This window comes from Ambystoma mexicanum, chromosome 5q (assembly GCF_040938575.1).
Source record: "Ambystoma mexicanum isolate Mex_15411 chromosome 5q, UKY_AmexF1_1, whole genome shotgun sequence".
Lineage (NCBI taxonomy): Eukaryota > Metazoa > Chordata > Amphibia > Caudata > Ambystomatidae > Ambystoma > Ambystoma mexicanum.
In genome coordinates, this window is record NC_090933.1 from 419,569,249 (window position 1) to 419,591,500 (window position 22,252).

At 47.7% G+C, this 22,252-nt stretch overlaps 1 protein-coding gene across 2 annotated transcripts in view; it reads left to right on the forward strand.

Moving 5' to 3' along the window:
- LAMA3 (laminin subunit alpha 3) overlaps positions 1 to 22,252 on the forward strand; it is a 1,348,901-nt gene that overhangs the window by 774,446 nt on the left and 552,203 nt on the right. For both annotated transcript variants that reach the window (XM_069620910.1, XM_069620909.1), the window contains exon 25: positions 20,644 to 20,741. In XM_069620910.1, coding sequence (XP_069477011.1) covers positions 20,644 to 20,741 — 98 coding nt within the window. The remainder of the gene's footprint in view (positions 1 to 20,643; positions 20,742 to 22,252) is intronic.

Below are 22,252 nucleotides of genomic sequence, written 5' to 3' on the forward strand. Positions count from 1 at the left end.
CTTTTTGTCGAGTGCTGTCTCCAGACAAGCTCTCTTCAAGCTCAAAGAAAGCAATCACCTTAATAACAGAGATCATTAAAGGCGTGAAAGAAGCGTGTGGTGATATTAAAGAAGCACCCATGGGAAGCACCCATGGACAACCACTAAGAAGGAATACCATCCCAAGAAGGGCAACAAAGAACCGCTCCAAGCCAGAGTGTCCTCTCTATTTCAGTGGAGCTGGAAACTATCAAGCAGAGCTGGTGGATGTCTGAGTACTTCAAAGAAACATCTTACAATATGGCACACCAACAGTATATAGCTTTTCTTAACTAATATTTGCAAAGCGTCATGTATTGATGTTGAAGGGACTTCTCTAGTAAGGAGTTTCATGGTACAATTACACAAACGTATATCCACTTTTCTGTTGATATGTACTAGGTAGGATAAGGGGTAATGATACATGCTACCCATGGTAGACCTGAATAACACACTATTTTTATTATTATTTACCTTTTGTTTTCTCTGCACTTACTTCAAGCTCAATCAATTTGCATAGATGAAGAAACTTCAAGTTCTTGTTTTCAGGGTCTTTTGAAGTAAGCACACCTACCTGTAATCGAGCAAAAGGTTTCCAGACATTTTCCAGGAAGATATTAATGTTTGATTCAGATTTTCCAGACATACAGGAAAGTCATAATTCTATTAAAGACACAGTGTCCAAGTGCTATGCTTTGCCCTCTTTTATTACTACTCGAGCAGCATACCAAAACCAACGAGTACTGAACATATAGCATTATAGTGAAACACTTCCTAAATAACCACACGTGATGCTGTCCTCCAATCCGGGCATGCATCCTTCCATAACAGTCAGTGCATATCCTGTTTCCTCCTCTTTCTGCCGCTGCCTCGAGCTCCGGAACTGAAGCTTGTCAAGTCCAAACCCTTTAACCAACGTGGCGCAACTTTTCCAACTGGGTTATGGTCTGAACCAGATCGTTCTCTCACGAGCCTGCCTGCTTGTTGTCTGTTCCTAAACAAAAATGCATATATTATAGATACTGATAACTGTCCTGGGGTGGCCAATTGCATGCATTTTCACTACCCTCTCCCCCATCCATTGGCCTTGTTGCTTGGGCCTTTCGTGCGCATCGCTCGGCGTCTGCCAACTGCCCTCTCTAGCCGCTCACCGATTGCATGGGTGGGATAATACTTTGCCTCTGTTGACCTCATTACGACCCAGGCGGTAAGTTACCGCCTGGGTCGTACCCTTACCACCATGGTGTAAACTATGTTTACACTATGGTGGATGGCGGATTTACCGCCCCATTCCAAGGTGAGTGGGGCAGTAAATCCCCATTTCACATTTTACCCTTCCCCATTCCCATTTTTGCCCCATAGGGCATAATGGGAGTGGGGAAGGCGCTAATTACGCCACCGTAAATTACGGTGGCGTAATTAGCACCATGGTCCCTTAGCGCCATGGATTTTAACGCCTGCAAAAAGCAGGCGTTAAACTCACCATGGCGCTAAGGGACCTCGGAATCAGGCGTTAAGGGTCGGCGCCGTTTACGGCGCCGTTAACCCCTTAACGCCTGATTCGTAATGAGGCCCAGTATCTTTAATAGAATTATGACTTTCCTGTATGTTAGTCTGTAAAATGTGACTTCTACGTCAAGAGACAGAGGTTTGTATTATGCTTGTTCGAAGCTTACTTACTACCAAAGAGGTCACCCGTTCCACTGGCTTGAAATACAAAGTTTGAAGGTCGATTCATGTGACCAATCCGTGGCCTTCATTATGCCCTAGATTCAGGCTCTGCTTACAAAGGCTTTTGAAGCAATCGCACCTCATTCTGAAAGAGCCCCGAATCTCTCTACGTTGGTCTCTGCTTGGAGCATGATCCATTTGACCCAACGGGCCAAAGTGGCACTGACACTGCCTTGAAAGTCTTTCACAGTGCGAGAAACAGGCTGATCTCTCAAGCAGGTTTGAGTGAATTAGTCCTCGTCTCATACTCGATTGCCGTCTTAGTCCTCTTCCTCACATCATATGTCACTCTCTCCGGGGAGAAGGGCTTGCTATCCACTTCCAGTGCTCCTATGTCTGACACTACTAAGCACAGAAGCAGGGCCAGCTTGGCAAAGCTCCTTCCTGGTCAGCTCGTGACTGTCTGGCCATCTCAACAAAAACTTCAACACAATATCCACGTCCCAAAAATGTGTACACTTTGGCTTAGGAGGCCGAATGGCCTTTACTCCTTTGAGCAGCCTTGCGACCAGGGCGTGCTCGAATATAGAAGCTTCTGCTACGTGTTTGTGCCCCGCTGAGATGGCTGACTTGAATGTATCGACAGTCCTGAACACCTTCCCCTGCGTGGCTTTGGCTGCCAAAAAATTGACCACGTGAATCACCCAAGCAGGATCGATGTCCCTAGCCAGACAACAATTGCACAATTTCGCCCAGGCTGCTCTATAGCACTCAGTCATTTTGGGCACCCATGATTCTCTGATGAGGTGTTCAGCCTCTCTCAATAGGCCTGTCTTTCTCGAGGTACCCCTGAAATCACCAAGGCCACCAATTGAAGGGTTCCCACGAGCACCAATGGGCGGGGCTGCCCAGTTGGAACCTGAAGCATCCCTGGCCAACTGGGTAACAATACCAGATCATCGCATGACTGATCCAGATGGTCGGAGAACGAGGCGTGACTCCTCCAAGCCAGCGTGACGAGAACCAGTCTCGAGTTCTGCCTCCTCGACCTGTGCTATGGTCCTCACTATCATTGCGAATGATGGGAAGGCGTAAACTGGCTTTAAGCCCTATTTCGGCAGGACTGCGTTCGTGACCGCTTTCTCCGGGTCTGGCCTCCAACTTAAAAAATTGGTCAGTTGTCGGTTGAGTCGAGATGCAAACAGGTCTGTCTTGCCGGGTCCTCGCAAACTCATCTGGCTGTTAAAAACCTGCTTGTCCAACTGCCAGTGGCTGGAATCCCTCAGGTCCCAGGAATTCCAATCCGCCACCTGGTTTGCCAGCCCAGGCAGGTACTACACTGCTACACTGCCACGCTGAACTCTTTGGCTGTCTCTGCTAACATCAAAAACTTTGTCCCGCCCAGCCGATTGATGTATCTCACTGCTGAGACGTTGTCCATCCTCAACAAAATACAGCATTGTACCTTGCCCTGCGTCAGGCTCCGGATTGCAAAGGAGCCCGCCAACAGTTCCAGGCAATTGATGTGCAGCCTGGTTTCTGAGGGAAACCAGCACCCCCGGTCAAGATCACTTTGCAGCTGGCGCCCCTGCGGTTGGCATTCAATTCTATCACCAGATCTTGCCGGGAACCCATTCCAGGCCTCCATGTGGTGCATCCACCAATACAGCTCTGTCCTCGCTCAGGGCCGGACTGGGACAAGAAATATGCCCGGTCACCCAAAACAAAGCGGCCCACCCCTCGCCTCAAAAAAGTGGCCCACCCCTCCCCTCGCACCCCTTGTCCTCTGATGACATCACCGGAAGTGATGTCATTTGACCCCACCCCAAAGTGACATCCCGTAAAGCAATGAAACACGACCTCTCACCCCTTGACAAAACATGAAGTGGCATCAAATAGCATTGTTCCTAAGTGGGAATCCAAGCAGATGTCCAAGGCCAAATGATAATGTTATTGTAAAACACTTATGCTTAAGCTCTTTTTTATAGAACAAATATGCATATAATATCACCCAACCTGTGTTGGTACTCATTTATCAACCTAAGAAGGATGAAAGGCTTTTTGAGAAATAAAAAATGGAAAACAAATTTAAAAAATCATTTTTTTTTTCTTCCAAACCGGCCCAGGAATGGCCAAAAACCGGTCCCCACTCCCCAGGGACGATTTCGGCCCGGCCATGGGGCGAAAGGCCGAGGTGCCAATCCAAACCTGTCCTTGCTTCCTGGCTCAGTAGGATCTTGTGCTCGTACAAGAGGCCCTGTTGTAGGTGCTGTATCTTTAGCCGTTGCAGCACCCGGTAATGCAGTGGGCCGGGAAAGATTGCCTAGAGGACGCAAGCCTCCCATTATCCTGACAAACTCCCTCAACGACACCTGTCCCTTAGAGAGAATCCCCTTGATTTCCTTCCTGATGTCCATGATGTTCTGCAATGGTAGACTTAGCGTCCCCTGCACCGAGTCTACGTTGAACCCCAGGAATTCTATCTTCTGGGTGAGGGTTACCTGTGACTTCTCCCAGTTCGCAAACAACCCACAGCCATTCCAGCAGCTGCGTTATCTCTGTCACCTGCCCTCACAGCAGTTCGGTGTCCTGTGACATAATGCATATATCGTCTAAATAGGCTATCAGCCTGACTCTGTGCTGGCGCAGCTCCGTCACTTCATGCTTTAGTACCAAGGTGCTGTGGACAGTCCAAACGGGAGGAAGGTGAACTGTCATGTCCGCCCTTCCCATAGGAACTGAAGGAAATGCTGGTGCGGCTCGTACATGGGGATTGCTAGGTATGCGTCCCTGAGATATATGGAGCACTCTCTCCGGGGGCCTGCACTCTCACCTGGGTTATTTTCTTGCCCTCCGTTGGCACCTTTCCAGCCTCAACCTCTGCCTCTTCTCCTGCTGGAAAAGAAGGGGTTTGGTTTCCTTGTGTCCTGTGCCCGCCACAATCCCCTGGATGACGACCTTCCTCCTGCGTGGCCGGTGAAGCATCCCTTTCCTCTGCTGGCCGAGCCAAAAACCTTAGGGGCAAAAACCTTCTTCAGTGACACCATTGCCTTGTCCAAAGCCGTGATGGTTTGCACACATTTTGTGACACATTTGACAAAGAGGCACCCCTTTGCCGATTTGACCATCTCTGAAACTGACAATTCCCCTAATTTAGGGTTGATTATCACTATGATGGAGTGCTGCCTCTCGGCCGCCAAAGCACAGTTCGCATTTCCAATCAAGCAGGCCGCTCTCTGCACCCATCCTGCGAACACCTCGGGGGGGGGTCGATCTCACTCTTGAGCTGCTTGGCCTCCTCTGATATCTCCATGATCTGGGTGGGCGGCCCCTAAACATCCGCAACATGTCCTGGCACGAAGACCAGGACCTATCAATGCCCTTCCTAATGCCTTTATGGGATATTTGGCCATAAAGATCTGCATTTTGGGATCGATCACAGGCATATCTGCCCCCTGTTCAGTATCAGGGGTCTAGGAAACTCAGCTCGGAGCTTGCTGCGGGCTTCCATTGACAGCGGCAGCTTGCGCCGCTTGCTCAGGTAAGTCACCACTCTTCTGCTGACCTCTGATGTATTAAGAGGTCGGGATCAAACTCCCCTTTGGAGTGCTCCGACTGGCTATCGTGCCTCTTGTGCTTGCCTGTTGCCTTCTTTGGCTCTGGGTCAGACCCTGATGAAATTTCCGCAATGTCTGACTCATCATCTACAGAATAGCCAGCAGTGCTGCTGTCCTTCTCACCCTTTCGCTCTTCCGCTGGGCCACATGGTACATCCCCACACAGAGCGTGGTTCTTGGACTCAGGCAGTCTTTTCTTAGAACGGCTGTGCTTGCTGTGGCACCTGGGCAGTGGACCCTGGGGCGTCAAGCCTCTCTCTGCCCTACGGGTCTTGCGCTTCTTGGGGTGGTCTTCCCCCTGCTCTCCTCTGCATTTCACTGACTTTAGTAAAGGGCAGAAAGCCATGGGGCCCTTTCAAAAGGAGAGTCAATCTTGTAGCAGGTCTGCTTAGCCAGAAATAGGCCCCAATTCTGCCTAAAGCGCTGTTTGCAGTATCCTCTCCTGGTCTGCAGACAGTCAGTGCGAGCTTGATGGTCCTGCACGTGGGGACTCTGATCCTGAGGTGGAGCCTCTGTCATACTCCATCATCCTGCTGCCTGTGAGATTTCTTTAACACTGTAAGCTGCTGCCAATATTCGTGCCAGCTGAAGATTAGTCAGATTGCTTGGGCCTGCCCTGTCAGATGACTGGCTGTATCTTGAGACTGCTGTGCAGAGCATGTGCCTAATTCTGTGGGAGCCTCCACTGAACAGCCACCGCAGAACACAGCGTATATTGTTGTCAAACTGAGTAAACGCGGGCATTGCCAAATATATGTGTGTGTACTCCCAGAACGCACCGATAGTAGGAGCAGAGATGCCGGTGACAGGAACGGCGTATTCCTGTTCCGCCGTCGGCTGCTTCGCTCCGTGGTGCCGGCGTACAGCTATGCACTGTTACAACCCTCGTGTGCGTGCACTGCCAGCGGGAAGCTGCTAACAAGAAATCTCCCATTCATACATTCATGCTCTTCACCGGAGAGCCTAACACTAAACTAACGTTAATAAGTGATCGCGCAGTTACACCAAGCGTGCCTGTGATTATATAGAAGACCAAAATGTACTTATCTTACCTGCTGCTTGAGCAGCAAAGATATATATGTTCAGAACTCGTTGGTTTTAGTATGCTGCTCAAGTAGTAATAAAAGAGCAAAGCAAAATAAAAGCCTCTGTATCTTGATCTAGAATTTCTGACCAAAATGCTCCTTTTTGGAAATTGCTTGAATACCTGTAGGTAAAGAGATCTGCAGGCAACTTTACTGTGATTCAGAATGAACTCTAAAGACTCAACACACATTGGAGCTCTGGCAGGGGGAGCACAAGTTGGTGAACAGGGTGCAGCAAAGGTCTCTAGAGCTTTCGGTTGGTTGAGATGGACCCAGAGCACTTGCCTGATGTGCTGGGATGAAGATTGGAGCGTTCAGAATCCTGACAGCAAAGGAGTGCCTGCTTCTGGGTCCACCGATGTAGGCACAGGCAGGAGCTTCAGTGAGTGGAGGCCTTAAAGCCGAGGGTGTGATCCAGTGTCCCCACCAGATCATGGGAAAGGAGGACCACTATGGGCTCCGTCTTGTCATCCTTAAGAGGCAGAGCTTCACCATCGGTTTATTCGCAGTGTCTGAGGATGTGAGTAAAGAGCTTCAGTCCTTCCTCAAGCAGCAGCCCTTACAAACTGCAGGTTCCAATCTTTTGGCAAAGTGAGTGAGCAAGTAAATCTACTTTTATCTCCCTGAGGAAACTGTGAGGGAACACAGTATCCAATCACACACCACGCAGCATTCAAACTGAAAGGTGGTCAGCCAATGTCCACCCATCCCTCCGTAGTAGTGAATCCACACTGTCCCAGGCAGGCATCTGCATGAGCCAATCAGAACTGGTTTCAAGCTGACCACAGCCACCAGTCCTGGGACACACACATCCAGTGGCCAAAGATGGCCACCTACTCTTCCATACACAAAGAGGAACAAGGGCAAGTCATGTGATCCCTCAGACCTTCAAACCAAACAAATGCAACCTCCATTTTTATGCAAGAAGGTGGGGGCAAAAAAGGACCTAGTCATGTAAAACGGATTCCACCATGTGGAACCATTTTACAGAAGCGAAAAAGCTGCCACCATCCTAGTCATATGACTAGCAGAGAGAGGGTAACCTCTTTGTGAGGATATCTGAGAGTAAGGTGTACCTTTGGGTTATCCCTGCCTTAGAGAAGAAAACACACAGAGCCACACTGTCAGTCAGGCTATGGCTTAAAAATGTATAAGTAGTAGGACCTCCCACCCATCTTCTTGTATGTGGTGAGGACTCCTCGTAAATCGTGTGTGGTCTTATTCAACAGTATCTCATTTGTTAGTAACAACACAGTCCTTTGCATTTTTTATACACAACGGGCCTCATTACGAGGATGGTGGTAGCCGTGCCTGTAGTACAGACACGGCTGCCGGCGGTATCCATTTATTTCCTGCAACCCGCGGATGGGCAATTACCGGGTCATGCTGAATTTGGCAGACCCAGTAATTGCCCATTTGCGTTGCCGGTAATTAGGGACTCCCCATCCCCATTCGGCCCCATAGGGCTGAATGGAAATGGGACGTCGGATGCACCAGCACCATTCAGAGTGGTGCCGGTGCATCCGACGTGCTGTGCTCGTGGGTGGCGCTCTGCCCGCCAGGTCAGACCTGGCGGGCTGACAGGCGCTAACGAGCACAGCTCATAGTATGGCGGTCTGGGAACTACGGTACCGGCATGCTTACCGGTACCGCAGTTCCCGGACCGCCAGGGTCGTAATGAGGTTTGGGCATCCAATTATACCCAGTTAAAAAATGGCCTACTCTATAATAAAGTGCCCAGGGGTTAGTAAAAATATGCAATGATAAACATTGTTATATTCCATCACAATTTCACAATGTCCCTGAGTAAGACAATCCCAGTTTGTCATTTTCTACTAAATAATATAGATGTATTGATAATGTATTCTATCTATACAATGTCCATCTGTCTGCCCCTCATCCACAGATACTCATTGATGTGGCAACACCAAATGTCATGTAAACTGGATATAGCCAATGCCGACACTCTGACCCTCATTACGAGTTAGGCGGTAATTCTGCACTAAATTCACTGAAAACTAATTACTGTTACCACCACCTGTTCAGGTGGAATTTCCCCCTGATTACAGGTGGTGGTGGTGGTGTAATTCCCTGTTTATTGTGGGTCCGTTGGACCCAATGGGCTTTTTTTTTGGAATTCTGACGGTTTTTGGGTGTTGAGTGGGAAGATTTACCTCCAGGGTTTTGCTGGAGGTAAATCCTCCAATCAAAGCTATAACTCATAATTTGGTGTAGTGGTAAAATTGGCGGTAAATTAGTTACCACCAATTTTACCACTTACCGCCCAACTCGTAATGAGGCCCTCTGTGTTTCAGCCTATACAATGGGGTACACAAGCCGCTTGTGTCCCACTATCCTTCTTTTTAATTATCAAGACTAAAAGCATTAATTCAGAACATCAGCTCTTGGTGCCCCTTTGCGATTTGTGATCTCTCATCTTGACTCCTCCCACTTGATGTGGGCATTTGTATTTCAGTCTAGGTATGGTTTAAGCATGGTTGGGAGAAAAACAAAGTCCAAAAACCAAGCCAGCAAAAAGTAAAGGGACACAACAAGGGGTAACATTGGGCTTTCTGCCTAAGAGTCTGTTAGCACTGTTTACAGATTTGTCTGTCTATCCCCCCCCCTGCGCTACATTCCCAATCCAATCTGCTTCTGAGGGCTCTGAGCCTCGCCTGTCCCTTTCCCTGCTGGCTACTTGTGTATGTGTACATTCTTGTTGCTGGCATCTCCTCAAGCTGGCTTTGCAACCCCAGAATGTCACTTTTATAAAGTGTATCCTGTGAAGAAGCCTCCACACTGCAAGGGTGGACCTGAGCACATCGTACATCCCTCAGGCATCGTCCATGCACTGACTACCTGTAGTGCCTACCCCCTGGCACTGTACTGGAATTTGCCATCACTGGCATTGCTTGGTTGTATGCCCTTGATTTTCATCAGTGTCATGGGACCAATTCCCCAATGAATTAGCGATATGTTGATTTATCCCTGTAGGTTAAACTAGTGGTCGAAGTTCCTTTCTGTTGTAGTGCATTAAATGAGGATATTGTTGGGAAGGAAATGGTCCAATCTCACCCCCTAACCCTTCCCACATAAATAGATGACGTATCAGCCAAGTGGGGAGACACCCCCACCCCTATGGTGCATCACCTTATGATATGACATAGAGTTACATATATATATATATATATATATATATATATATATATATATATATATATATATATACTTACAGGCCTGAAAATAGATGTCATTTTGCACAGACGCCATCTTTTTATTAGGCCCATAAATCATCCGTCTGCAAAACTCAGCTCTCCCATCCCCAGCACCTCGCAGAGAGAGCCCAAGACACCGCCACCCCCCTTTGCCAGCTCCACGCAACCCTTGTTCTCACAGAAGTCCAATCATTTATTGTTGCAATTGCTTAGCATCACTTCCCCAGAATGTGATCTCCACAGAGCGTGAGATCGAAGCAAGCCCCAGCACAAGTGCCCACCCATCTCCACAAAACTGCCCATGCCCTATCAAACCCCACCCCACCTGGCCAGGGCCCACCAGGTCCAGACACTCCACTCTCTTTTATGTTGATACCCATCTGACCCCCTCGTACTGACCATTCCAGAACACCCACCACAGACTTAATCCTGCGTAGTAGTATATTCTCTCAAAATCAAAACAAAATCAAAACATATATGTTAGTGTCATGAGGCATCGGGGAACATAAATAGTAGATCAAACCCTCAGGGGGAGACAGCTGGGAGCAGGACCCCAGTATCAATAAGGGTCTGAACGTAGATGTCGGAATGCCAATATATTAACCCATTCTCTCTAAGTACCCCCATTCATGCAAGGATTTTATGGTTTCCATTATTCTCTTATTATAAGGTCCTGTTGTTTAGCTTAGACAGTTAGCAATGTTTCATATTTGGCCTGACCTTCATCGCGGAAATGAGCCCAGCTGACCCACGTGCATCATGATCGACCGAGGAAGAACAGCCAATGGGGCCCAGGTATCCCATATGGCTTTAGTATATGTCTCCAACCAACCAGAAATGCTGAAATGTTACCTATATCTGATGTCACACATGACACTTGGTGCCTTTTTAATGTGCTGCCCATGTACTTTTTGGCAGAGCGCTCTCAGGCAGCAGGGTTCTTTTCTTGCATACTTTATTATATATAAAATGTGTTATCCTTGCAACTTATCTCTTGGTCTCCTTCCCTGGCGGGTGTTATAATTATTTTGGTCTATTGTGGAGTTGCGTGCTTGGATGCCCACCTTCAATATATAGAGGATGGTGACTACTCCCCAATACGTATGCAGGTAATTACATTGCCTAGATATCCACGCATTACACATATTCAAATGCTAGGAGAAATTGGGCCCGATTTAATCAGGCCCTCAGTCTGTTTTCTAGAATTATTTGACTTTTTGTTTGCCTTGTGGAAGTTCAGCCTGGTGGTGACATTCAGTCCAGTTAATGGTCAAAGCTAGTATACTCTTCATCGAAATAAGAATCTCGTCCAGCACTGAGTGAACGCTGTACTATGAACTGACTATGTCTCCTAATAGGAGTTATGCCTGAAGGAAGAGTAGTCTAATTACTGCTAGTAAGTTCATAAGGGAGAAAATGAGCACTCCAAAAAACAGTTACAGATGATGCATAAAAAGACTCTGGGCCTCCTTACGAGTCCAGCGGTAACCGAGCCGGAAAAACCGACAGGTTACCGCCGGACTCGTATTACCATTCCGCCTCCGTGATTCCCGGAATTACCGGGGCATTACGACCCCGGTGACCCGGGAATTCCAGAGGCGGAATTCTGTAGGTCCACATTCCCATGGAGTCAGGGATGGGGACCATGGAAACAACGGTTCCGTCTCTGACAGAGCCGGTGTTTCCATGTCCGCCTGTAGGCGGGTGGTGTTAAACCCGCCGGGTCAGACCTGGCAGGAGTGACACCTCCCGCCTGCAAGACTCCGAATCAGCTAGTCCGGAAAGAATGGTGGTGGCGGTTTTACCACCACCGTTCTTTCCGGACCGGCAGGGTCGTAATGAGGCTGTATGACCTGTCAGTAAGGTCTAAATAGTAATACAAAATGACAGCAGTTCTACAACTACTATAACTGTGTATTTAACATAATGTACACTTATTACACTGCTTAAGCAATTTTCTAGAGGAAAAGGTCTGAGACTCTGACTAAACACTATGGGCCTCATTACGAGAATGGAGGCAGCCATGGAGCTATTAGCCATGGAGCTATTAGCTCCATGGCTGCCTCCATTCCGGGCTCCATTACCGGGTTCCTGCAATGGGGACTTACCGGGTTACTCCGACATAGGAGGACCCGGTAAGTCCTCCTTGCAGGAACCCATCCCCATTCCCATTTGAGCCCCCATAGGGCTCAATGGGGAGGGAGGTAATAACGGGCAGATTACATGGCCTGTTATTGCCTCCCTCTTCCCCTCCCGGGACCCGGAAAGCACGCCTGGTTTTACTTGTCTGTGAGTAATACATGTTTACATGTATGTAATGGTAGGATGCTGCCGCACTTTAGCAATTTCCTAAAAATGTATGATTAAAATATTTATTTGATATTTCCTAGATTTGTGTAACAAAAATATAAGAAAATACAGTTCCGTATTCTGTCATTAGTATCCGCTAGCAAATCCAAAGGCCAGGGGGAAGGACGCACAATGACAATGCTCTTGATCCTCTGCCCTCGTGGAAGTGTTTTCGCACACGTGCACTAAACTCATGATACATTATTATGAGCGTTCCCCAGGGGTCTAACCTCTCGCCCTGGCTTTTCAACCAATACCTGGCAACTCTCGTCCACTGCATTGTCATTTTCTGCTCAAATTTCCAGTGCTAGGCTGACGACGCTCAACTCATTTTCAGGCTGCCCTCTGCCACCTCCTCTCCCTCTCTCATCTCTGATTGCCTAACTGCCATTCAAGATTGGTGTGCCGCCAATGATCTTTGTCTGAATGCCAGCAAGACGGAGATCCTCCTCATCGGGGCACACCTTCACCATCCTTTCCCCTCACTCTCTGGCCGGCCTCTCCCTCGGGGTCATCTTTGACTCCACCCTTTCCTTCTCCGCCCACATCTCTGAGGTCTCTAAAAAGTCAAATTTCTGACTGCACCTCCTCAGAGGTACTCTGCCTTTCCTCTCCTTCCCCCAGAAGCTCATGGTATCTCAAGCTCTGGTTCTCTGTAGCTTGGACTATTGCAACAGCCTCTTTCTAAATCTACCTGCCTCTACTCTCCGCCCTCTGCAACTAATCCAGAACAGGACTGCGAGACTTGTCCTTAGCCTCAAGCCCTGGGATCGCATCTCTCCAGCTCTGAAATCTCTCCACTGGCTCCCAGTGGATGCAAGGATTACATTCAAAACCCTCTGCATTGTCCACAAGGCTTTCTGGGGCCTGGGTCCAAAATACCTTCAGCTATCCCTCCGCAAATACCTCCCCTCTCGAGCTCTTCGCTCCTCTACCTCCAACTCACTCAGGGTCAGTCGTCTTTCTAAGAAACGAGCTGGGGGTAGATCTTTGTCTTCAGCTGGGACCTCCCTCTGGAACAGCCTCCCTGCCACTCTAAAACTTGAGGAGAACCATCTCCGGTTCCAGAAGCACCTCAAGACCTTCCTCTTTTCTTCTGCCTTCGCTCCCCCTCCCCCCTGCTGATCTGTTCTCTCTTGGCACCGTGCACCTGGCCACCCTCTGTCTTTTGGGCCCAGGTACTTGCTCATCCTGCCACCCTCCCACACTGCCTCCGGGCCACCCCTTGCAATGGGGGTCTGTATCTGTACACATACAGCCGCCCCTTTTTCTTCCTGCACTTATCAGACCTACCCTGTCTGCTGCCTTAAACCTAGCACTTTCAAATTGCTGGCTGCATTACCACTGTTTGTTGCCTTTATTATTTATTTATTGTTATTTATCTGTTTCTCCTTTGCTTCGCACTTTCCACCTCTCCCCCCTTCCATGCACTTTACCCCTCCCCCCTCTCCCATGCACTTGCGCGTTTTCAATGTCACTGGGCCTAGTAAGATCGTTGTTTTGTTCTCCCCTGTTCCCCTCCCTTGCCGCGCTCTGAAACACTTGTGTACGAGCGCGATAGAAATAAAATATCAATCAATTATTCCAAATCAAAAGAAAAGAAATGAAACTTGGAAAGCTAGTTTCGGTTTTGACAGGCGTCTGCGCTCTAGTGCTAACTCCTGGCGTGCAAAATAAGGCGATTTCAAACACGATGGCACGTGTCCTCGAAAGGGAGAAGAACTGGGGTAGGTTCGCCCTTTCCTGTCTGAAAGTTGATCATGTGTTGTAGATACAAAGATTCACGAAGAAAATCAATAAATGAGATATTGCTGCCACCAGGTGGTAGCCAGCCTATATTACACATAGAATTTTGGGAAAGATGCACAGCCACATTTTGTACGGAAGCGTGATGGCGCTCCATGAAAAATAATTTATAGGAGTCCATTTTCTTCAAGACCTTGAGTGTCCAACCAGCTGACTATTACCAACCTCTAAACGCATCCAATTTCGAAGCCCTTGAATGATATTCTTAATGGTGATAAACACCCCAGGCGGACAATGGAGGATAATGATGTCTCATGGGTCGATGGCGATTCATGGCATTGCAGCAGACGTCAAATGTCAAATAGTTTACTTTCAGCTGCATATTACAGTGATGTACTGCAGGCGCGCAACGTCAGAGACTCACAAACTGCGTCCCTGGCTCTGCACAATGTCGGGAATGTTAATAGCACTAACAGCCATGTTAACTGCCAAAACATTACTATATTTCTTAAAATATAAAGTTGGCATAGTCCAATTACAAGAGGACTGTGTCTGCCAAGTGTGGCACACTTAAAGAAAGGGTGTTGTGGATATGTATATTTGAGCTATTATCAACAAAGCACAAAGGAGCTCATTTTGACACTGGGTAGCCGTTACCTGTAGACATACACATAGGCGGCTCCCTGACGCCAGATTTGGATCATTTGCACAGCACAGTGTACACTGCCTTTTGCCCTGCACATTTGCACTCTGCTGTGCAAATGAGTAAGCGCTGTCTGCCAAGCAGCATTAACAATTACAATTAGACACTGCCTATCATGCATGATAGGCAACGTTTAATTGTAATTGTAAATGCTCACTACCATGCAGCATTTAAACGCTGCCTGCCATGCACGCATGATAGGCAACGTTTAATTGTAATTGTAAATGCTCACTGCCATGAAAGCATGGCAGGCAGCGTGTACATTGGATCCCTATGGCGTCCGCCTGCTTTTTCCTGGTGCGTAAAGCCACCGGAAAATGCATGCCGGTGCAAATGGTGGGGCATTTGTATGGTGGAGGGAGAGGAAGGGAGGCCATGGAAACACAAGATGCGCTCCACCCCTCCTCTCCGCGATACCAATGGACGAAAATGTGGCATGGCGTGAATTCATTCAACTTACGCCATGGACCAAAACGTGCTCCAAAATATACAGTGCCACTCTATACATGAATTTGCAGAAACAGGTGGTGGATCGATAATGACAGCTATACTGAAAGGTAGGCACCGTTCGGTAAAGTAGTCTCCCTCTATGACCTAACTGCAGAGTAACTTTTGACCTCATTCGTGAGCACACACGGCTTCAGAATGTTAGGTGCAAAGTGTGTCTTGCATTTTGAGGCCGCTGCTCCTTGGGCACAAGTCTCCTGGTTGCCAGATGGAACTTGCTTGCGGCGGGCAGGGGGGAACGACTGTAGGCACGAGGGATCGAAAGCTAGCCTTTTCATGCCTTTTCTGGTGAGAGTCAGGACTCGACGCCTAGACATGCATTGCCCCCCAGCACCCACGTGAGTGATGGGTGCGCATCTCAAGCGACGTACCTCTATTTAAGAAGAGTAAATGTATACAATAAGAAAAGGCATGCTCATGGCAAGCTTGAGGACTCTGTTTCGGGCAGAGCCGTGCAGGCCGGTGTCTGAAAGGGCAATGGCCCGCTTTATGCTATCGCAGTCACGCCTGTTGCCCTGATCTTATAGTGATACATGTGCGAGCTGTTTTAGTGCTCCATGTCCATCTCCGGGCACCTCAGAACCCTGGTACAATGCAAATCATAGTTTCAAATATAGGTCTGCCAAATGGCAAATTAATGCAAATGTCCTGTTCGGAGGTTTTCATGAACCAATCAAATCCAAGTGGAGAAAGTCACGAAAGAGAATTCCAGGGGGACCGGACCTCATCAGTGCCAGACTTCCCCAAGCCTGAGGTGGGCCATCTCCTCAGCAGGAGTGGAGGTGCCCTATGTACCCAGCCAGCAATTCCTTGCTGAGCGCACGTATATCGCCATCACCCCTAAAGCCCCTCAAGAGAACTGGTCTGCAGAGACTCAGATGTGTGCTCTTGGGCACTACAAGGTCAGGAGGAGACATGCCCTAATGCACCAGCGTTACTGCTGACAGTCCGAAGGGCCAGGCTTGTGTACAGGGGACCCTGTGGCCATTATGGCTGGTGCCTTCTCTTTTTGTGCTGAGGGCAGCCTCCTCCCTGACCCGTACCGCCAATCGTAAGCCCACGACTTCCCAACAACGTCCGGTTGTCTTCTTTCTCGGGGTATTTTCCCGGTATCTTCTCATATTTCTTTTGTAGGGTGGGTTTGGGTGGTAAAGAATCTTCTTTCTGTTTGTGGGTCGACTTACGAACAGAGCTCGACCATTGTGGCTAATCCTTCTGCCACTGACCCACCTGTATTCATGGGGCAAGATTGCCCTCGGGCCACATGACTGCTTCCTGCGAGGTGGCCTGATCAAAGGGTCACCTCTTGCAGCTGTCATTGTGTTGGTGTCATTTCACTCCTACACTGCTTCCCAGCTTATCCCCATCTGTTCTGTCTGCCCCGTCCCCATGCTCTTTGAAGTACAAGGTGTTGGGACACCTTGTACTTCGCTATCTGGTGCCAGGATGTTTCGAATCCTGATTGGGGAGGGGAGAGCCCGCAGGCTATCAACAGTGGGGCTTGTTTGGGGTGCCCGATTGCACCAGCCCCGTGACCTGTTTTGCCTCTGCCACACTCCCCCTAACACTTTGGGCTTTCAGCTCCATGTGGGGGGGGGAGCATTCCACACCACATGGCACACAGCGGGTTTGGGCACCAATTGAAAGGTCCTTCTTTCCGATATCCTTTCGTCAGTCTGAAAAATCTAAAATTAAAAAGGCTGGGAACCCCAGTAACTTTGACACCTTGAGCGTCCCACTGACTGGGAAAAACGAGTTGCGAGAGAGTATGGAATGGCCTGAGTGGTTACGTTTTAAACTGGTAGAGTCAACCTCCAGAAGCACCTTGGGGACAAAGAAGCTGAAAAGCACCATTCTGCAACTTTTGAATTTCACTACTTAACTAGCAGCGCCAGGTGAATGCCTAGCTCCCTATCTGGGACAGTGCTAGTATCAGTTACAAATGAAATGTCCCAGAAAAGCAGTCTTCTGCGGTGGTGGGAGGGACTGCTGGTGATAGGGGCCGACTCTGAAAAGTCAAAGTCGCCAAATGTTACATTTTGATCTCCATAACATCTGCGCATGCGCCTGCTCCATCACTGTGGCCAATCCAACGAGTAACACGCCCACCTGTACCACCAAAGAGGTGGGAGGTTATATTTAACCCCTGGGGTGTGGAGGTCAGAAGATCATGAAGTTCACCTTAAATGGATATGAGATGACACTCCATGTTTGCAAATAATTGTATTCCTTAAAATAAAATAAAATAAAATAAAGAAAAATAAATAAAGAAAATATCAATTAATTGGAGCCCTTCCATTTTCCAGAATTCACTGCTGTAATTGCATTAACCAGGTGAATCGCCAAGCTAAAATCCATAGAACGCGTGAAAGCTATCCTTAGTCAATTACACTGACTTCCGGTGACGTGGCAGAACCAGCTCCTGATCCCCTGTATTGCCCCAAAAAGGAGATTTTTCTCCTAAACACGTTTCGTTAATATCAACCAGTCTGGTGTGCGAGTTTGTGCCAACGAATATGGAGGGGATATAGAAAAGGGACGCAGAGCTTGTTGTTGTCTAAGGTCAGCGGTTGTCTTCCCAATGATGTTGCCGTCATGCCAGACCACTTCCAGATTCTGAAACAGCTTAAAAACGTGCCTTTATGGAAAGCGTTCCCAGGAGAGTAGCTGACTTGACCTGTTCACAACCAGCCTTGTGTTCAATACTTTCCAAAAATGCTCTGAAACTGCATTACGCCTCAGGAAAATCTCAGATGTGCCAGAAAAGGCGGTCTTTTCATATATCTTTCCCGATCTGTCCTCAGCCTGCGGCAGACCTAGGCTACGAGAAGATGCAATGGTATCACGTCCATATGGAGAGATGTGGCCGCGTACTGCCAGCCATTGCAGGGGGGCTGTGAAAAGGAAAAACAGACATTACTATATTTGTGTACAGCGCAAACTTAGCTCAGGAGCAACCGAGTGCTTCACCGGCCATAAACAAAAACATTGATATCGAGAAGTTAAGAAGCCATCAAGTGCACCGTAGTCATAATTATCACAGTATACTATACAGATGGGGCTATCCACAAGAATGCCGGAGTCTAGGCTACAAGAAGCTGTTTGTTGGAAGAGCCGGGTCTTCTGTTTTTTCCTAAACTGAAGGAGATTGGGTGAAATCCAGTTTGCCACCCGGAGGTAGTTCCGGAGTACTAGAGCGTAGCATGAGAAGGACTGCTTCCTAGTTTTTTCCTTGAAAACCAGTCTAGTTTCCAGGCCGGTGAAAGTCTTCCTGCGAGATAACTGTGTGCTGCCTGATGAATTTCGAGAAGCAGAAAATGCACCTAAATGACCTACCAAAGCACCTTGTAGGCATTTATGCTTGCCCCAGACTGGGGACAACCTTTACACCCCTCTTTAAAACGTTACCAGCCGCTGCTGACTCTAGCCAGATAGGAGAAGCCCATTCTCTGTTTTTCTGTCTTGTTTGCATTTAAATGTTATGTTGTGTTGTATTATTGTTTTATGTGCTGTGCTCTGCTGTGTTCATTTGTGTTCTGTTATGACCATAAACAGCATGAAGGGGAACACCTGCATCGGCCAATCCTAACTGATATGAGTGATAGCGAAAGGCAGCAATGATGTCGCAGAATGAAGCTAATTTATATAAGTGATGGTACTCAGTAAAGGGCTGCGTAAGTGGGGGGAAAAGGGTCAGCAAAACAAGAAGGCACCAACAGATTAGCAGTGATTGACAGATGGGTGGGGCTTAGGCCGGGTGACCAAGATCCACTTGCACCTGCTCACCAACTGCAAAGGAAGAGAGGCTGGAGGGCTGCTTAAGTAGGGGAAAAGGGTCCACAAAACAAGAAGGCACCAACAGATTAGCAGTGATTGACAGATGGGTGGGGCTTAGGCCGGGTGACCAAGATCCACTTGCACCTGCTCACCAGCTGCAAAGGAAGAGAGGCTGGAGGGCTGCTTAAGTAGGGGGAAAGGTGTGGCAAAACAAGAAGGCACCAATGGATTAGCAGTGATTGACAGATGGGTGGGGCACAGGCCACGTGACCAAGATCCACTTTCACCTGCTCACGAACTGCAAAGGAAGAGAGGCTGGAGGGCTGCTTAAGTAGGGAAAAAGGGTGGCAAAACAAGAAGGCCTCAATGGATTAGCAGTGATTGACAGATGGGTGGGGCACAGGCCACGTGACCAAGATCCACTTGCACCTGCTTACCAACTGCAAAGGAAGAGAGGCTGGAGGGCTGCTCAAGTAGGGGGAAAAGGTGGCAAAACAAGAAGCCACCAACAGATTAGCAGTGATTGACAGATGGGTGGGGCGTAGACCACATGGCCAAGCTCCACTTGCACCTGCTCACGAACTGCAAAGGAAGAGAGGCTGGAGGGCTGCTTAAGTAGGGAAAAAGGGTGACAAAACAAGAAGGCACCAACAGATTGGCAGTGATTGACAGATGGGTGGGGCGTAGGCCACGTGACCAAGATCCACTTGCACCTGCTCACGAACTGCAAAGGAAGAGAGGCTGGAGGGCTGCTTAAGTAGGGAAAAGGGTGACAAAACAAAGAATGCACAAAAAGATTAGCAGTGATTGACAGGTGGGTCGGGCTTAAATCATTGTAGTTTAGTGTAGGTTGTACTTGGAGTGGAAGTGAATGTGGATTATTGGAGGGGAGCCCAGCCATTAAAGGAAGAAACACAAGCCATTTTTTCAAAAGAAATCAACTCAATCTGCCATTTAGGAACAAGATTTTCACTGAAAGAGCATTCAAACCTCTACTTTCAATCATGCTATTCGGCCTTGCTGTCCCCTAGTGGTGAACATGTGTGCAGCCATTTTCCACAGGCATCACAAGCCTTTCTATTGATGAAAGTGTGCATTTGCACCCATTTTCCACACATACTGTAAGGCTTTCATATGTATGGATCCTTCTTAAACATCACAAAATATCAATAACATATAGGATAGGGGGATAAGTTCTTAGCAACACTTTCATGATGTATTATCACTTTCTGTGCATCTTCAAACTCTAGATAGTATGCATATGTTTCGGCTCAATTTCACAACTTTCATAAGCCTTACTCAGAACAAACCATTTTGCTTTTCAAGTTTGTTTAGTATATGTCCTATACATATCCAAGCAACATATTCATGCATCAATCAGGTAAAGCATCTGTGTTGCAGCCCATCTATTTCAGCATTTAATGCACCTCTGTGAAGGATTCAGCGCTTAGAAACTAGTACAGTAATGATTTGGCACAGTACAAAAGCAGAGTAACATTGCATAACATAACATTTCATTAGGATAACCTGCCTCATCAAGAAGCTCCTTGTTGGCAAATATAGAGGAGGCTTTCTTTAATGCCAAGTTATCATTGCACGCTCTGGTCTGGCACATCATCATTAACGCAGCTGCCAGTGTAGCTCACTGACTCCTTGCACTAGAATGCAGAAATCCCAGGTCCCAAATGTATATAGGCCAGACAAAGGAAGTTGCACTTACTGATCAGAGATTTGCAGAAAATGGGCACGTTTCCTTGCATGAATACATAGTTGCCAAAATGGCCTATTTCCCTTTGTATGTGCTCATCCAGTCCTGTTTTTTTCTTTGCATTCTGGGACTTGTAGTCTGAGTTTTAGAATGGGAAAACATTTCCCAGAATGCAAAGAAAAAACCACAGGAAGTAGGTGTTTGCTATGGATTGCTTGCTTTTCATATGTTTTCTGTTTTCTTACAGGATTACTTGGTGCTACTGCCCAGTGATTACTATGAAGCCCCCATCTTGCAGCTGACAGTCACAGATCCATGCACATATGCATCACGTGACACCAGCAAGTAAGTGCATGATCCAAAACATAGGGCCCTACTTTTCTAGTGACGCCATGTTTCTGCTACTATACACCTGCTCAATATTGAATAGTAATAATTTGATATTTATACATCACTTGATCCAAAGCACTGTACGTAAACTATATTTAATACAAATATTATTATACAACCGAAGTTGGTACTCATTTACCCACCTCGGAAGGATGAAAGTTTGAGTTGGCCTCGCCAGTATTGAAACCTGCAGATCACTCACAGATCTCAGCAGCGAGCACTCGACCCACTGAGCTATCTTACTTTCATGTTTATCGATGTTGAAATTAAAGAGAATTAGGGTATTTTATCAGAAATGAACACCATTTACCATTGGTTAAATACTCACGTTGTGTTGGTGGGCTCAAGCAACCTAGCTTCTCAACCTTACAGAAAAATGCCACAGAAAACCATTGAGGTCAGGAAAGTAGGACGACAAAGCCATCATATGAAAGAAAGGTCAGTGAAGACAAGCGAACCCATGTCACAAGATTCTGTTATTCTATTGGTTTTGGTGATAGACAGAAAGGAGCATTCAGAAAGCATCTCAGACAAGGAGAGCCTAGGGTGCTATCTGATTCTGCCGAATAGTGAAGGCTGCACACAAAAAAGACCGATTTCTTTCGACCAGTTTGGTGCGACCTTAAATATTGGGAATGATCACTATTTGCGGGGCTTTCACGCTCCCGAATCCCTCTACCCACCAATATCCCCACACGCCCTCACTTTTTAATTCAGGGGGTTCCACCAGAACCCCCTTTGGTCTCATACACCATCCCTGTCATTAGCATTCCCGTACCAGCCTCTGCTGCCCTCCCCTCACAGTCACAGCCACAAACACACACACAAACAACACACACACACTTACTCTCCCACCTGCTCCCTCCCTTCCACTCAACAACATTTCTACTCAACCCCCATGCAAACACACTAACACTTCCCTTCTCCACCCGCCCCTTTCCTTTCCACGCTACAAACATACCCCCTGAACATACAAACACACACATACACACAGACACTTACCTTCCTCACCCGCGGCTTCCGTCTTCGGGGCCGGCCGCACATTGCAGCCCCTTGGCCCACTCGTGTGCGGCAGGCGTCTGAGAGTTTTCTCAGGGCGGTCCTAGAGCGCTCTGAGCAGTCTCTGAGCGCTCTTTCTAAATCAATCTTTTTTATTCCTGAGAGAAAATCAAAAAGGGATTTTCACTCAGGATCGGGTCCTAGTGGGTGTGGAATGAAGACTAATAAGTGGGATGGAGAGCACAACAGAAAGACACAATATGAACGTGGGCCATATAAACACCACAGTGAACACAACATGAGACTAAAATCATCCATCAGAAATAGTATCAAATGCGTGATGCCGCCGTGTGACATGACACATAAACCTAACACATTTAATTTATTTCAAAGGGCCATGCAAAACTGTGATCAAGAGACAAACCTTTGTAAAATTAACTGCAGCGTCCACCACTATATTATAAGGC